Below are 18,984 nucleotides of genomic sequence, written 5' to 3' on the forward strand. Positions count from 1 at the left end.
TGAACTGACTTCACCGAAAATCTAGCTCTGCGTGACTGGATAGCGATTCGAAACCCGCTCCTCCAGATTGTGAGTCTAGTTCCTAAATAACTTCTGTACCCGTGCTTTCGGTACATTGGTTGACGTTATATTCGAGACTGTATTCAGCAGTTGTCGGCTTAGAGCGAAAATGACACAATGGTGGCTCAACAAGGCACATAAACATCCGAAAAAGCGATAGTCTACTAACTTTCACGTCGCATACAGCAGAAATAAGGGTAAAATGTAAAGTTGGATGAAGATAATTTGAGATTGTGCTGATTCATAGTACAAATTTACGCGCATCAAAAAAAGTTTTGCATCATCCTGATTACCAGAACTCCTGAAGATGGACGTTGACTGTGGATATTGAAACACACACACAGTCTGTTCGACTGTTCACAGATGTCACTAAACCTGCCCAAAGATGTAAACAATCATGCATGAGCAGCGCCTATTAGACAGAGAGGGTCCGACAGCCGATCATTTCCAGTCATTCCACCAGAAAGCAGATACACGGCACGTGTTGTCTGTCGTTCAACCATGCCTAGTCGGTCAATACCGCGGTTAGATTGCTTCCGCATTGTTACTTTGTGCCAGGAAGGGCTCTCCACAAGGGAGGTGTCCAGGAGTCTCGGAGTGAACCAAACCGATGTTCTTCGGACATGGAGGAGATACAGAGAGACAGGAACAGTCGATGACATACCTCGTTCAGGCCGCCCAAAGACTACTACTGCAGTGGATGACCGCTACCCACGGATTATGGCTCGGAGGAACCCTGACAGTAACGCCACCATGTTGAATAATGCTTTTCGTGCAGCCACAGGACGTCGTGTTACGACTAAAACTGTGCGCAATAGGCTGCATGATGCGCAAATGGCTCTGAGCACTATGGGATTTAACACCTGAGGTCATCAGCCCCTAGAACTTACAACTACTTAAACCTAACTAACCTATCACACTCATCCATGCCCGAGGCAGGATTCGAATCCTGCGACCGTAGCGGTCGCGCGGTTTCAGACTGTAGCGCCTAGAACCGCTTGGCCACCCTGGCCGGCCAGCATGGTACAGATGGACCCAACAACATGCCGAATGGGTCTCTCAGGATCGGCATCTCGTTCTCTTCACCGATGAGTGTTGCATATGGCTTCAACCAGACAATCGTCGGAGACGTGTTTGGAGGCAACTCGGTCTGGCTGAACGACTTAGACACACTGTTCAACGAATGCAGCAAGGTCGGAGTTCCCTGCTGTTTTGGAGTGGCGCGGGTTGTCATGGAAGGCACCTTAACTGCTGCACGATACATGAATGCCATCCTCCGAGCGATAGTGCAACCATATCGGCAGCATACTGGCTAGGAATTCGTCTTCATGGACAACAATTCGCGCCACCATCGCGCAAATCTTGTGAATGACTCCGTTCAGGGTAACGACATCGCTCGACTAGAGTGGCCAGCGTGTTTTCCAGACATGAACCCTATCGAACATGCCTGGGATAGATTGAAAAGGGCTGTTTATGGACGACGTGACCCACCAACCACTCAGAGGGATCTACGCCGAATCGCCGTCGAGGAATGGGACAATCTGGACCAACAGTGCCTTGATGAACTTGCGTATAGTATGCCCTGACGAATAAAGGTATGCATCAATGCAAGAGGACGTACTACTGGGTATCAGAGGTACCGGTGTGTACAGCAGTCTGGACCACCACCTCTGAAGGTCTCGCTGTGTGATGGTACAACATGTAATGTGTGGTTTTCATGAGCAATAAAAAGGGCGGAAGCGATGTTTATGTTGATCTCTGTTCCAATTTTCTGTACTGGTTCCGGAACTCTCGGAATAGAGTTGATGCAAAAGTTTTTTTGATATATGTATAAAGAGGAATCTATTGAAATCGAATCTAAATTTAAGTATTATGAAGCCTTTTCTGAATGTACAGGATGAAAACGTGCGCCGCAAATATTGCGGAGATGGAGTGTCCTACTGATGTGCGGTTTTCAAGGAATAGATTGGTAGTCAGGGGTTCATATTTTTAACCAATCAACCGATTGTAATAGTACTTAAAAGTGTTTTTTTGTGCACACACACAGGTACGTTGGAGCAATGATTACTGACACTAAAAACTTAAAAGTAGTGTACATTAGAGTGTCAGTGGTGTTTGCTACAGGATTCAAGTGCGAGTTGTTTACGAGATATCGCGTTTTGAAAAGTTCTCACACCGACACTTGTACCATACCTGTGGCAGCACACACCAAAGAACAATACAAGTGCGTACACTATATATGTGGATTTCGACCAGTAACGAGACAATTAACATCACAGGCTATGTTCATAACGACCACCGGCAGGGGCAATATACACTCAAAGTTGGGTATGAAACGACTGCTGCACACGTGCTAGCATTTCAGCGGACATGTCCGAGCAAGCTGCAGTAAAAGATCGTTGTATATCGTCGGGTGTAGTTGGTATGTCCTTGTAGACAGCGTCTTTCGGTTTTCCCCACAGAAAAAAAGCCTGCAGGTATCAAATCTGGAGGACGCGTCAACCAAGGTACAGGTCCTCTGCATACAATGCAACGATACGGAAATTATTGTTGAAGACATGTTGTAGTACTCCGTGCACTACGGGCTGCACAGCCATCATGTTGGTACCACAGGTTCCTGCTAGTCTGCAGAGGAACACCTTCTAGCATCCGTGGAAGATGGTGTGTTCGGAGGCTGTGCTACATGTGCGCGTTCAGAGTTCTGTCTACGAACAACGAGACTATGAGCTTACACTGCATGGACGCTGACGTTCCACCTCACAAAGCCGACGGGGACTGTCAAAAGACCAACAAGGAATGTTCGGTCGTGGTTAGTAAATGTGAGTTCATCTTAAACATTTTGGGTCTCTTAAACAATATATATATATATATATATATATATATATATATATATATATATATATATATATATATATATATGAAGATGGTTTGTTCTTTCGGACATGTCAATGGGGACAGTTGAAAATATGTGTTCCAACCGGGCCTCGAGCCCGCGATCTCCTGCTTACATGGCAGACGCTCTATCCGTCTGCGCCACCGAGGACACAGTGCTACTGCAGGGACTTATCTCTGGCACGCCTCCCGTGACACATGATGTAGACTATCTGGAGTATCCTGCACAGAAGTTAACACGTTTCTCATAATCGTTTCCATCCAGCTCTTGATAGAGAGAGATGTGATAGGGATGGAACTTACGTCGATGGAGAATGCATGGAACACTTGCTGACTCATGCCACTTTTTGGTGCGATTGCGCGGGACCGAACATGCGGCCGGCTGGAGTGGCCGTGCGGTTCTAGGCGCTACAGTCTGGAACCGCGAGACCGCTACGGTCGCAGGTTCGAATCCTGCCTCGGGCATGGATGTGTGTGATTTCCTTAGGTTAGTTAGGTTTAACTAGTTCTAAGTTATAGGGGACTGATGACCTCAGTAGTTAAGTCCCAAAGTGGTCAGAGCCATTTGAACCATTTTGAACCGAACATGCGGATCAACGGCAACAGCAGCAAGAACATTAATTTCCCCCTTTTCGGTCATCACTCGTTTCCTTCTGTTACGTTGTCTAGGTGTTGCGCTACCCCTTTCACGTAACTATTTGAAGAGGCTGATAACTAATTGCCGAGGTGGTTGACGTCTATTGGGATATCTTTCACCATACATCATACGAGAACAAACTGCATTGTTCCTACACTGTCCATATACCACAAGCATGTCAGATTTTTCGACAATAGTAAATCCCATCGTCCACTCACGACCTACTGCTTGGACTGTCACACACTAAATGACAGGCAATCACAGTGCACTCAAGGAACAAACAAACACACTGTATACAAACATAACAACGTCGTACCTACGTAGCAACTACACAGGTGGAATGGCACAAACAAGTGTGAGTGTGAAAACTTTCCAGAATACGATATCTCATAAAGGACTTGCACTAGAATCCTGCAACAAACACCACTGATATTCTAAAGTTTGTTAATGTCAATAGACATTTTTCCATTTCAAAAAGTTGACAGAAATACACTTTCTAAGTATTATTACAATTGTTTATTGGATAAAAATACGACCTCCTGAGTACCAGTCCATTCTGTGAAAACCGCGCATCGATAGCACTTTCCGTCGCAGTGCAAGTTGTAGGTGGTTCACGGTAGCCAAGTACGGAAATAAAACGTGGACGATGCAGACCAGACAAGAAGAGAAGCTTGTGCTACAGAAAAGTGCTGAATATTAGATGGGTAGATCGAGAAGGTACTGAATATAATTGGGGAAAAAGGAAATTTCTGAAACAACTTGATTAACAGAAGGAATCGGTTGACAGGCGTCGAGGAATCGTTACTTTGGTAATGGAGGGAACTGATGGGAGTTAAAAATGTTGGAGGGCGGACAAGGGTTGTGTTCAGTAAGCAGGATGAAGCAGCTGTAGGTTGTAGTAGTTATCCAGAGATGAAGAGGCAAGACAGGATAGACTAGCGTAGAGAGCTCTATCGAACCGGTCTGCGGACTGGAGACAAGAACAACAACCAGGGATATTGTTGGAGTCCAAACATACAATATTATCACAGAAATGTGCATCTCGACGGCTGTGCTCAGCGCTGCAGAATGCCATTCAAAGGGCCCGGGTTAGACTACCGGCTGGGTCGGAGATTTTCTCCGCTCGGAGACTGGGTGTTGTGTTGTCTTCATTATCATATCATTCTCATCGCCAAGCAAATCGTTGAAGTTGCGTCAACTAAAAAGGCTTGCACCAGGCGACCGGTCTACTAGACGGGAGGCCCTAGCCACACATTTCATTTATCACAGAAATGGGAACGAAGCTGTGCTGCTAGTCTTGACTTGTCAAAGAAACCCCCGACGAACTAGGAGGGCATTGCTCCAGTACTTGAACTACAGGAATTATCGCAATAGGTCTCTTCTTTCTGGGGCGGTTTTCAATGAGTGAACGTGGTTCCTCACCTTAGCAACGTGATTTATCGGGATCTTTGGTGCTGTGACCATTGATAGGGCGACAGCTGTTCAGGGCAAATGCGGTATACCTAATGCAAAAAGAGTGAGCGACAGTGCAATTTCCCCAATGTGGAGGTCTTTCCATGCAATGAGGAGTAAAAAAAAAGGCAGGGCAAGGTCGTCCGCGAGCAATATTCCTTTCTCTGGGTCCTCCGAATAGATGGCAGAATGAAACTTGTGATGACCATTTTCAGGGGCACGAGAAATCGTTTTGTAGGTGCTGGTCTCTTCACTAATTGGCCCGACATGGTATCGATAAATTTCATTCTACAGTTTTGGCGACGTGTAGTTTATTTTTATTACGGCAGGTTCCTTTAAAAGTAACAGTTGTCTAAGTAACGCAAGTACGTGTTTCTGTCACATCGAAACCAATGGCATAGTAAAGTTTTAATATATCATTTTTTGTAGAATTCTATTACGTGCGTGTTTCTGTCACTCCGAAACCAATATTTAATAAAGATTTAATATTTCATTTTTTGTGGACTCCGTTTGTTCTAAAAATTATTTCATTTTGTAAAATTCATTTCTGTAAATTCAATTATTGCAAAAAGCCTAAGAACACTTAAAACGCAGATCAAAGTTTAATGGCACTTTCACTCTGTTTTTATCACCCTTGCATGATATAAATCAATTCGAGCGTCGCGTGCATAGTGTGTCAGTAAAAGTTCGAGCACAGGCTTTAACACGTAGAGTTGTGACACACCTCGTCGTTTGTGTCAAACGCTGCGACAGAAGCGCACCAAGCGAACAGCATTCTACACTATTGAATCCGCTAACTGATGATCGCGAATAGTATCGTCTACGGACGGCCAGTGTGGCCGAGGGTTTCTAGGCGCTTCAGTCTGGAGCCGCGCGACCACTACGGTCGCAGGTTCGAATCCTGCCTCGGGCATAGATGTGTGTGATGACCTTAGGTTAGTTAGGTTTAAGTAGTTCTAAGTTCTAGGGGACTAATGACCTCAGAGCCATTAGTATCGTTTACATTGATTTGTAACAAAGTTTATACAAAAGGGAGCGTACGTTGAGCGATTAATTGTAGCAATAACGGAAAGAAGACACAAAATCAGTTTTCTTGCATTTTTATAAGATGCTTGTTGTGGTTGCTGATTCTCATTATTTTCATTTCTTGTTCCATATTTGTAGGATGGTGGTTATGCTGTTTTAAATGTTCTGCATATGTAGAATAGTTTGATTCGTACTTCTAACTCCTTATATGTTCTTTGTATCGGGTTTTTAAATTCCTACATGTGGTGATGCTATTTTAAATGTTCTGCAAATGTGGAATAGTTTGTTTCGTACTTCTAACTCCTTATATGTTCTTTGTATCGTGTTTTAAAAATTCTACATGTCATGTCTATGACAACTTTGACAATCAAGTCTATATATTCCTGATTGTTGGAATTTGTCCCTCTTGGTAGCTGGTTGGCTTAGGTGTGATTGGAGGGTTTGCCCTGCCTTGTATGCTATTTGGAAGCCCTGTCTGTTTAGGATGTTTGCAACTCTGTGTGTTAATTTACCTGTGTAAGTCATGGTGTACCATCTGGTTCTTTTCTGTGTGGTATTGTCATGGTGTGTGTTTCTTGAGTGTGTTTGTAAGCATGCAGCTTGTGAGTTCTCTTGTATTCTGGAAGTGTTGTGTTTGTTTTGTATTTGTGTTCTTATTTTTTGATGTGTGTTATACCCATTGTTCCTATCTACTTGTATGACTGTACTCATTTCTTTTTCATAGTTTCTCTTGTTGAGTGGGATTCTGTTTAATATATGTAACGTATGTCTTAGTGCTGCAAGTTTCTGGTTGTGGGGATGGTTAGACGTGGAATGTATTATTGTGTCTGTGGCTGTTGGTTTTCTGAAGATGTTAAATGTATGTTTGCCGTTTTCTTTTTTTACTGTAATGTCAAGAAAATTTAATTTGATTTCCTTTTTCTTTTTCAAGTGTGAATTTTATGTTCTGATGAGGTTTGTTGATTTCCGAGTGGAGTTTGACTATTTTTTCACTTGGCTCATCTACTAGACAAATAATGTCATCTACATATCTGTACCAGTACATGATTTTGAAACTTTCATTAGTGGTTATATTTTCAAATATCTGATTTTCTAGATGACTGATGAAAATGTTTGCTAATGTTCTTGATATTGGGGATCCAATGGGCAGTCCAACACTTTCTAGATAACATTCATTCTCGAACTGAAAGTGGTTTTGTTCAGTTGTCAGTCTGTTTAACTGTCCCCCGTATTTCCATACTGTGTTTTAGCTGCCTCATCTCCTCATTATTCAGACCGTTTACATAAATTCACTGGTTATAGGCGATAAGGAACATAGCAGAATCCTATGAAAAATTACAAAATTACGCATTTATTGGCAATAGTCTTCTCCGCGTACACTCTTGCGAAAAATGAATTGCAGTTATGCATCTACTAGTATTTATCGGCTGTCGTCTCATTGAATACTGCATATTAGAATTCAGTAGCCTAATTGCGGAACACGTCTCTCAGTTTATGGTTTTCTGAGTAGGGTTCTGAAAGTTTAGGACTTTCCTGTGTCATTCACCGCCAGACAATCTGATTTCACTTCTGCTACGCCTGGGGCTTGCGTTAGAACTATCCAGAAGTACGAACTTATAGTTATTAATTTCATCCGCACTTTATTTTCCGCTGTAAACCGTATGGGAGAGAATAAAGCGGCCATTATGATAAGATTTTCGCCACATGTTCCTTTCTTCCTAAAGTCTGCAAGGAACATGAAGAAAGGCTACATTTATGCTGGGGTTTCTCTCCGTGAACTTAAAATTTCACGAATCTGCATGAGCAGTATGCCAGCGTAATCGACTGTAGGGCATCATATTTCATCCTCTCACTGTTCTTATCAACAACACAGACGCAAAACTACATTGTGCAAGCAGCCGTCATTCACTTACGCAACGCTGGGGCATGTTTGACAGGTTGGCATACAAGCCGTCGGAGCGGCTTCCAGCCGAAAGGCTTGATCAACCTGGAGCCAGGAATGTATGAATTCTCCACCCTGCGAACCTTCAGCCCCACTAGAAATCTGCGAACTCTCCACCTGCGTCCATTGTGTCCCGTCCTACCTGCAGCCGGACCGTGCTAATCATCTTGCTCTACCTGTTCCCTGGACTCGGTCGAACTCTGCCCGCACAGTCCCGTCTGCTCTAGTTTTCGTAGACTTCATATCGTGCCACTTGGATATTACCATCTGAGTAGCTGTGATATGGAAGTTTCAACGACATTTCGTGGTAAGCCTAGTTGCCACTATGAAGGATATTCTTACACAGTGAAGAAAGCGAAGGAAGATGGGACTGTGATTTGGCGCTGTCCAAAACAGAAAGAGAAGCATTACCGAGGAAAGCTTAAAACCAAGCATTCTACAGTGTTCTTTCCGCACGAGCATCAATGTGGTGTTCCGGATGACGCAAGGTTGGAAGTACAGAGGGCTCTGAACCAGGCAAAGCAGAGGGCACGAGAGGAAAATACGTCTATTTCCAAAATCCATTAAGAGGAGCTAGGTAGCTTGCATAATCGAGGTTACTACACTGTGACAGAAATGCCAGAGCAGCGAACAACGAAGAGGACGTTATACAAGCAAAGGGCAACTTCGCAGGGAAGTGACAGCGATCCAGAGATAAGAGAAGAGATTGAACTTAAAGCAGAGCTATTAACTATGAATGAGGGCAGCAGTTTCCTGTAAAGTGACGATAAATCAGGAGGCAGGATATTAGTTTTTTGTGGAAGAGCAGGGAGAGAGTCTCTAAGAAGTAAACGAGACTTTTTTATGGATAGTACGTTCACGTGCTGTAGCAAACAGTTTTCACAGATATATACAATTCATCCAGATTTTGGAAATAATAAAAATGAGACTAATATCTACCCATTTGCATTTGCATTATTACCAAATAAAAGGAAAGAGACATACATCCGATTTTTCAGGAATGTGCTGGAAAATATTCCAGAATGGAACCCGCCAAGTGTGACTGTAGATTTTGAGTCAGCAGCGATTTCTGCAATTATACATATGTTAGGCCTACCAACTTCCTCAGTGGATGGATGCTATTTCCGCATGAGCAAGTCACTCTGAAGGAAAGTACAGGATCTTGGACTCAATCGCGAATATAAAGAAAATGAAGAAGTGAGACAACAAATTCGCATGTGTGCTGTGCTGGCGCTTCTACGGCCTGAATATGTATGTGATGAGTGGCTGGAGATCCATTCACAGACACTGGATGTTCCTAGGCTTTCTGACTTTTTCGACTATTTTGCAGAGAGATGGTTGGAAAATGATAAAATCCTATCAGCCTTTGGAGCTGCTACAAACGGCTCCATCGAACAACTAACTCCGTAGAGGGCGGGCATAACAAAATTAGTAATATGCTTTCCAAACCAAATCCTAAAATTTAGTGATGTAATTACTTGCATGAAAACAGAAGCAGAAAATTCAGCGTGCGCGTTAATGAGAACATGTTGAGTATGGAAGGCAAAAGAAAGAAAACAGTGTAAATGAAACGAGATGAAAGGCTGGAGAAAATATTGAAAGAGTACGAGGAGGATGGTGAGGTTATCTCCCACCTTCAAAAACTATACTAAATAATGTATCAGAATATGAATATTAATAAAAAAATATTAAATGTAAATAGCAATCTCTAAAAAAATACAAAAGAAGACGAAAGAAAAACAAAACAGATAAAAAATTGACGAAGCTTATAAGCTGATTTTAAACACGCCTAAATGACAATAAAATTACTTTTGCCATTTAGCCAGTCCAAAGCCTGGATAAAGTGCGATGGGAATCAGATTATTTTTAAAAGTGTAGGTATGTGATTTCTAATGCATCTAAACCCAAAGCGCCACTAATCCCATGCCTCAGTAATGTTTACAAATTAACAGTTAAAATTAAGCTACACTATACATGTGTGAACATAATGCCACTTAATATTTCCGTTTACTTAGTAAGTGCACTTTTTTTGAAAATATATCTATTGACAATGACTGCTGTCTGGTTCTGTATGAGGACCGAATCTTCTTTATGTACTGAAATATTCTAAAGTCTCTGTGAAGTCTTATTTTGTTCTATCTACTGTCTATTTGTTGTTTATCGTACCAAGCGTGGTTAGCGCAGTGGCTAACCAGGGCTCAATCATCTGGCTGTCCATAGTCTACTGTACTTGGTTTTCCTTGTTTAAGCAAATGCTGTGAAGGTTCCTTAAAGTATAAATATCTATCCTCAAATGTAGCATTTGCGTGTCAGCATTAAGTATGGGTCATATTGTCCATTTCAGTCTCGTTTCACGCCATAAGCCTTCCAATCAAGAACCTATGAAAGCTAAATTTTTACCTATCGATGAGGGGTGTACGAGTAATAACATCAGGGAAAGCTACCCGGCTATACTTCTAAAAATAAAATACCGTCCTATCTCTTGAAATGAGAGTATCTCACCATCTAGGAAATAGTTTGCAACTGCGTACTATCAACGGTCATTTCATATGCTTACTTTCTTTATCTCAGACCCTTTTCTTCTCATTTATTCTTTTTACAATTTTCTTTGAATTTGATAGAATTTTTTACGTCTACGTGTCTGTTGTTCTATGAAAAAAAAAACAACGTAAGGTTTCTGACTTAACTTCTTTACTTGAAATAGTTATTTATTTTATCCGTGATCCATAGATCATTTACGTAATTCCTTTGGAAATGTGGTGTCGAAACAATCAGTAAACAGGCTACATACACGCCACTTGTTTTTATGCTGGCCATTTACTGATTACGAAACAGGATAATGACCCCCATTTAACTTCAAGTAGTTGATACCATCTATACGGAAAACAGTTAAATTTAACAAGAAAGTGAATATGTTTATTTTCCTACCATGCATGCCACAATTTAATAATCATAAAAATTTCACAGAAAATGCGTTTACATTTGCATTTTTCTTGTAGGTTCGGCGGCTTCAGCTGTACAATATTCCAAGTTTATGCCACTGTCAATGGAAACAAGAGTTACGAGACGAAATACGTCATCAGTGCTTCAGAGGAACTGAATTAAGAGCAGCGGAACGACTGCCTTTGTTGGTGAAGTTCGTTATAAGTTACGCTGGATTTGGTATACACTACCTACAATTTTTTTTTCTACACACATTTACATCGTGGAATCACTGTGCGTTAGGAGTACACTAACTTTTATAAATTAAGTTACGGCTGCCATTGTACTACTTTATGGAACGTATCATCAAAATGTGTGAAGAGCAAACAATCTGCATGCAGATTTGTTCCGAATATACCCCATTTGATAACTACCAACAACATCGAAAGGCTTCGCATACTGATGAAACGAATTAAAAGAATGAAAAATAAAGAAAGGATGATGCCAACTCAGCATTAGAAGTAGCAGGTCTTGCATAGAGAGAATGATATCTACCTAGTAAGTTATCTGCATATTCTTTGTAGAACAGAGGAAGAACATTATTTTAAGTATCGTCGACGACAAGATCATTAGAGACAGATCACAAACTAATAGGACGAGGCAGTAAACGGCCATGACCTTTGTAAAGGTTTGAAAGATTTAGGGAAACCATGGGAAACCGTATTCTGGATGGTCGGACGAGGACTATACCAACTACAGCGCATCCACGCTCAGCAGCCATTTACATCATGCTGTTCGCTTCTCACGACATCAAGGGTTGGATGACAACGACTTTCGCATGATTTGGAGTTTGTTAGTAAGTCCTCCAGCAAAGCTTCAAAATGGCTCTGAGCACTATGGAACTTAACTTCTGATGTCATCAGTCCCCTAAAACTTAGAACTACTTAAACCTAACTAACCTAAGGACATCATACACATCCATGTCCGAGGCATGATTCGAACCTGCGACCGTAGCGGTCTCGCGGTTCCAGACTGTAGCGCCTAGAACCGCTTGGCCACCCCGGCCGGCTCCCGCAAAGGCAAAGATTTTGCGGAGAAGACACTGGAAGCTTGACGACACATCTTTGCGTTGAGAATGGCTGCCTCCTAGGCAGTTCAATCCGTTGCAACAACTAAAGAACACCCACAGTATTCCAGTTTCACCATTTCTTATCTTTCCTCCGAAATATTTGCAGAACTGAAATGTTTTCCCAAAGAACTGTTATTCCATTCGACGTAACGATTTTGATGTCTTCATTTTGATGATTAATGGTATAAGTTACTATTTAATGAACATCTACTCCAGTAGACGAGGTCGCTAATGGGCACATGTGCTCGACTCGGAGAAAAGGTCGTTCAGATGCTGGTGGTGGAAGAATTTTTCGACCTTAATATTTGGCCTGCAAGGGGAGGAGAACTGGTACCGTAAAACTCGTGGTCACCAAAATTTACCCCAATGTCGTGGATTATATTTCAAATTTCTCCACTGTACCTCAAAGACTGCGTAAAAGTGACGCTGTTGATGGTGATCCATTCGGCGAATGGAGTCGTTAACCAAGTTGATATTCGAGAGGATTATAGCAAAAATATGACGCAACACAATACACATTCATTAGTCACCTACACTCAACACACCTACACTTAACACACAACTCGCACACTTCGTGAGGGAAAGATATCATTGTCCGCGAAGAAAAGAAAAACGTCTGTAATTACACGTCTGAACCTACCCTTTGTGGTCTTACAGTGAATCAAGAGATACTATTTTACTTTATTTTATTAGTCTTTGATGACTATTCGTATAGGACAAAGCAAAATGGTTCAAATGGCTCTGAGCACTATGGGACTTAACTTCTGAGGTCACCAGTCTCCTATAACTTAGAACAACTTAAATCTACCTAACCTAAGGACATCACACACATCCATGCCCGAGGCACGATTCGAACCTGTGACCGTAGCGGTCGCGCGGTTCCAGACTGTAGCGCCTAGAACCGCTCGCCCACCCAGGCTGGCAGGACAAAGCAGATCACCGATACCTTCAACGTGAAATCTGAGGTATAGAAACTTAGCAGGCGCTATACTCTTGTGTATCCCTTAGTTATTTAATAAATATGTTTATTAAATAAAATACAAGGTACAGTATCTCAAATGAATTAATTTCACTGACATGAAATGTGTGGAGTAATTCCAGACCAGTGAAATGAAATGTCGTGTGCCGGCTGGAGTGGCCGTGCGGTTCTAGGCGCTACAGTCTGGAACCCAGCGACCGCTACGGTCGCAGGTTCGAATCCTGCCTCGGGCATGGATGTGTGTCATGTCCTTCGGTAGTTAGGTTTAATTAGTTCTAAGTTCTAGGCGACTGATGACCTCAGAAGTTAAGTCGCGTAGTGCTCAGAGCCATGTTTTTGAAACGTCGTGTGACTAGGGCCTCCCGTCGGGTAGACTGGTCGCCTGGTGCAAATTTTCCCACTTGACGCCACTTCGGCGACTTGCGTGTCGATGAATATAATATGATGGTGACAAGCGCAATATGTGTTTATCTCTTTTATAGGGTGTTCAGTAATAAACAACTGAAATCTGTTATTCACTTTTTAACTCAGTTCCAGAGTAATAGGAGGAACACCAGCAACAATTAATATTCAGTCAGGCCTGGAAACGGGTTCGTGGATAAGACGATTGCTCGCTTAAACCAGGGGATTCAGGTTCTAAGCCCGGTATGGCACGGATTTTGTTTAGTGATGTCGTATTCGGTATATTATCTGCTGTGGTGTAGGAGGCTAACGTAAATAAGTGTGGAAACAAGTAAATAATTAATATTAAACTGAAACTCCGTGACAGGTCAAAACTCTGTGCTGTACTGCGATTCGAACCCGGAACCTTGCCATTTGCGGGCTCTTACTGACTGAGCTATCCACAGATCACCCACCGGGATCATTGCCAGTAAAATGTTTAAGTTCTGGTTTCGAGTCCCGGTTCATTACACAGTTCTAATTTAGAAGAAAGTTTCAAAGCAGTGCTGTAACCTCCGTCCCACTATACTTTTCTGGTTCTTAAATGAAATATTTTTCTTTGAGGCGGTCGGCATCGGTGTGGTGCAATTAACAGAGAAGATGCACACCGTACTAAACCTCATTATGTTGCCTAAAAAGAAAGCGTTTCTCTTTTCATTACGTGTATTTAAGTCACCATTCTTCAGTTTAACTGAAAATGTTGAATGAAATGGAGAAACTTGAAAGTTATTCGAATCCAAAGACTTTAATTGCAGTTTACTTGGATGAAAATGCAATTCAGTTCATACCTTATACCTCGTTAAGTGAGTTCATAACAAAGATTGGACTTAAATACGTTTATATGAGTAGCTAAATTTAGTTCTACTTTCACAGTGAAGTTTGCCATCCCTGTGTCACGCTGTAAAAAGCAGATGGTAGAGTTAGTACATCAACCAACAGATGCTAGTGACTGATAATGGCAATACTGATTTGTGCAGTGAGTTCGTGTCTAATTACGCGCAACCCCCAGTGAATAAAACGATTAACCACTCATTGTCGCCCTACCACGCGACGAAAAACTTACAAACTGATATTTCATCTACATCTGCAAACTGTTCATATTTTTTGATGCGACTCTCCCGTATACGTCCTTTCCATGTGTAGTATCTGAACAACTGTCCTCTCCTCGCAATTAAAGGCACTTGAACAGTAGCGCAAGGGAACTGTTGAATCAAAACGCTCGCGCAGCTCAGAATCTTAACCCTAGTAGTGTACACTTTGTACGCCTTTGAAACGCACGAAGTGTACGACAGGGTCCCATCGAGCCTCAATTATTTAAAATAAGAAATTTGCTAGTTAATTTGGACGCTAATGTAATAACCTCATTTTATTTCTCCTCTCTCATGTACTTCTTCAATCCATAATAAAATTAATGCATCCAAATCTAGACTAAATAAAAAATGTGATAGAAACTTTTCAATGGAGAAACTTGAAAGTTATTTGAATCCAAAGACTTTATTTGCAGTTTACTTGGATGAAAATGCAATTCAGTTAATTAAATGCACTTCCTGCACATATATCTTGAGATGTTCTCAGTTTTCATAAATCCATTCACTCATTAATTCCTCACTCTTCGAATATAGCACTCCGTCTTCAGACCACAAGTGGCCCATCTGGACCATCCGACCGCCGTGTCATCCTCAGTTGAGGATGCTGATAGGAGTGGCATGTGGTCAGCACACCGCTCTCCCGGTCGTTATGATGGTTTTCTTTGACCGGAGCCGCTGCTGTTCAGTCGAATAGCTGCTCATTTGGCATCACGAGGCTGAGTGCACCCCGAAAAATGGCAACAGCGCATAGCGGCTGGATGGTCACCCATCCAAGTGCCGGCCACGCCCGACAGCGCTTAACTTCGGTGATCTCACGGGAACCGGTGTATTCACCGCGGCAAGGCCGTTGCCCTCTTCGAATATAGACTACAATGTTATCGGTAACTGACACGCCTCTTCCATGAGGGGCAGTTAACGTGGACGACTGTATTTTATTTATCGTTGTTGAATATTTGGCAGACCGATCCGTTTCGTCATTTTCCGTAACTGCCGGAGGACTGTCAGCTTCAGAATGATATTCATCACTTCATGTCTGAATTCTTCTGACAGAGCTTCCTTTATAGCATCTTCCGTTAGTAAAATGGCATTCCTACGTATCATTTTGACGTAGGAGAACTTCAGACTCAGCGAAAGAACTGTGACGCAATGTGTACTCCATGGTCACAGTGACCCTTCGAAATATATTTGTGTCAAATTGATTAAACAACAACGTCTCGCAACTGCGATCGTCCGTCCTCTACTAGGTCTCACTCAATGCTGAATGTACATTGGTGGCAGCGAGCTGTGTATGTGCAATGGCGCGTGCACAGTAACAAACAAAAAACTTCAGGATCAGAGCGATCCTGGTGTACACTTGTAGCGGTAAGAGAACCTGCGGTGCGGAATGATTACGCACTACAACACACCACTATCGACACTATCGGTTGTGGTACCCCTTACAGTCCACACGGAAGATTTGTTCGGGAAATAGTGGGCTGTTTCATAGTTTGTGGAACAGCACAGAAGTAGTTGCGGAGAATCTGAAGCAGCAATCGCATCGGCGATTGACGGAATGAAGCAGAGTTCCAGATGAGGTACTCACTCAGTAGAAGCAGAGGCGCCCATTGTGCGGCCGGTGTGCTGTCGGTATCTGCAGGCCTGCAACTCCAGCCGCTGTGCTGGCAGCAGCGCCGCGGCCCTCGCAGAGGTGTCTGGGCCTACCCCCACTCCAGTAGGGGCCCCCTCTCCAGGACGCGGGTGCTGGAACGAGTTTCGGAGAAAGCGCATCTTTTTCTGTATTGAGGTAAAGGTTCTTCCACGCAGGTAATAACTACGCGTTAGATACTGTGAGGAACCAAATTGCTGCGCTAAAACACATACAAGAGATTTTCAAACAATCCACGCATTTTATCAAGCCTTTTCGTTCATGGTTCTCTACAAAAAAGAGTGTGTATCTGATATCAGGGACTAGGGAACGGAGAAATTCAAACTAAACAGGCTGACACGACCAAGGCCGAATACAAGTAATCAGCTCAAATCGCTTGCATAGAACACCACTGTACAAGAAGTAGGCGTATAGTTTTTCTAATCATCTCGAAAATATAACATTACGTAGCTAATATTTAAGAACCTTCAACATCGCAGCGCGTCAGCAATCGTTGGTTAATATATGAAAAAACTATAAACCCGCCTCGATTGCGAAAAAAGCACCTAGTGTTAACCTAGGTTTCGGCCTAGATAACTACACCTTCTTCAGAACAATAAAACCCACAAGTTTATGGCGGGTCATGGCCCATCGTACACAGGCCAGTGTGAGGTGGAGCGTACGCCATTAAGTTAAGTAGTGGTTTAGACTTTGTACATATGTACTGTTTGTGTTCCCATTTTTTTGTTTATAAATGTATAGCTATGGTGTTCTTTTAATCACTGACAAAGGTCTTCTTGGACACTGGGCGGTTTTATTGTTCTGAAGAAGGTGTAGTTATCTACGCCGAAACCTAGGTTAACACTAGGTGCTTTTTTCGCAATCGAGACGGGTTTCTAGTTTTTCAATATAGCTAATATTTGTTTGTTAACACATATGTATCTACAGTCCTGGTGCATGTTGAGGTCCCCGCGCCACAGTACCGTATCACGCCTCTAGTGTAGCCAAAACAGAAGCCCACGAGAAAGAGGCCATGGTGCGTACATCACAGCATGTGACACTGCAGGTCTTACGGGTGCCAACAGAATTTTCGGAGTGGAGCGAATATGGTAATTCTCGACTGGGCGTTTAAATACATACAATCTGTCTATGGGGCACAACGAAGTTAAGACCAGTATTGAGCGCCTTCTCAATTACATACTTTCCGGAAGCCTTTTGACACGGTACCACACATGCGGCTCGTAGTGAAATTGCGTGCTTATGAAATATCGTCTCAGTTTAGATGTGTGATTTCCTGACAGAGAGGTCACAGTTCATAGTAATTGACGGAAAGTCATCGAGTAAAACAGAAGTGAATTCTGTCGATTTCCAAGGTAGTGCTTAGGCCCTTTGCTTTCCTTATCTATATAAACGATTTGGGAGACAATCTGAGCAGCTGTCTGGGGTTGTTCGCAGATGACGCTGTCGTTTATCAGAAGCTCAAAACAAACTACAAAACGACTTAGAAAAGATATCTGAAATGTGCGAAAAGTGGCAATTAACCCTAAATATTGAAAAGTGTGAGATCATCCACATGAGTGCTAAAAGGAACTCGTTAAACTTCTGTTACACAGTAAATCAGTCTAATCTAAAAGCCGTAAATTCAACTAAATAGCTAGGTATTACAATTATGAACAACTTAAATTGGAAGGAACACACAGAAAATGTTGTGGGGAAGGCTAACCAAAGACTGCGTTTTATTGGCAGGACACTTCGAAAATGTAACAGACCTATTAAGGAGACTGCCTGCACTACGCTTGTCCGTCCTCTTTTAGAGTACTGCTGCGCGGTGTGGGATCCTTACCAGAAAGGACTGATGGAGTACACCGAAAACGCTCAAAGAAAGTCAGCACGCTTTCTACTATCGCAAAATATGAGAGAGATTGTCACAGAAATGACACAGGATTTGAGCTGGACATCATTAAAAAAGAAAGGCGTTTTTCGTTGCGACGGAATCTTCTCGCGAAATTCTAATCACCAACTTTCTCCTCCGAATGCGAAATATTTTGGTGACACCGACCTACATAGGGAGGAACGATCACCACGATGAAATAAGGGAAGTCAGAGCTCGAACGGAAAGACATATGTGTTCACTCTTTCCACGCGCTATACGAGATTGGAATAATAGAGAATTGTGAAGGTGGTTCGATGAACCCTCTGCCAGGCACTTAAATATGATATGCAGAGTATCCATGTAGATGTAGATGTAGATTTCTCGCGGACCCTGTCGGAGCCGTGAGTTGCCGAAGTGTGACGGACATGCTGACTGGTGTGACGTCACAAGTTCGTGGTCGGGCCCGTGTTTCTCGTGGGCCAAAACAATACGACGCAGCCCCCTGCTATAGATACACATAGAATATAAATCCACTTCATTTCCTTGTAATTTTCTTAATTTATTCCACGAAGCTTAAAGCTTCATCTTGAGGTGCCACCAAATAATTATGAAAACATGAATGTGTGGCGATCGGGTCAGTCATTAGGGATCACAACCATGTCAAACTAACGCATGGGAGCGTAGGCCCAGCAATCATAGCTCCCTCCTGGACAGCACATAAATATCCTCCCTCTGTTATTCTGCATACAGTAGACTTTATAAATGGACACTAACGCAACAATCGTCGTTAGTTTCTGCGAAACTATGTGAAGAGAAGTGGAGTTTAACTCCCAGCTCCTTTGCGGTCCACATGCCGGTCGCGTGACCGACTTGTATTGCGTCCTTTACCTGTGCGAGCACCTAGGTACTCAGCAGCCAG

General features: G+C 42.6%; 1 protein-coding gene across 2 annotated transcripts in view; it reads right to left on the reverse strand.

Moving 5' to 3' along the window:
* LOC124711115 (indole-3-acetaldehyde oxidase-like) overlaps positions 1 to 16,247 on the reverse strand; it is a 253,340-nt gene extending 237,093 nt beyond the window's left edge. For both annotated transcript variants that reach the window (XM_047240979.1, XM_047240978.1), the window contains exon 1: positions 16,151 to 16,247. In XM_047240979.1, coding sequence (XP_047096935.1) covers positions 16,151 to 16,173 — 23 coding nt within the window. In that variant the 5' untranslated portion in view covers positions 16,174 to 16,247. The remainder of the gene's footprint in view (positions 1 to 16,150) is intronic.
* Between the last annotated feature and the right edge of the window lie 2,737 nt (positions 16,248 to 18,984).

This window comes from Schistocerca piceifrons, chromosome 8 (assembly GCF_021461385.2).
Source record: "Schistocerca piceifrons isolate TAMUIC-IGC-003096 chromosome 8, iqSchPice1.1, whole genome shotgun sequence".
Classification (NCBI taxonomy): domain Eukaryota; kingdom Metazoa; phylum Arthropoda; class Insecta; order Orthoptera; family Acrididae; genus Schistocerca; species Schistocerca piceifrons.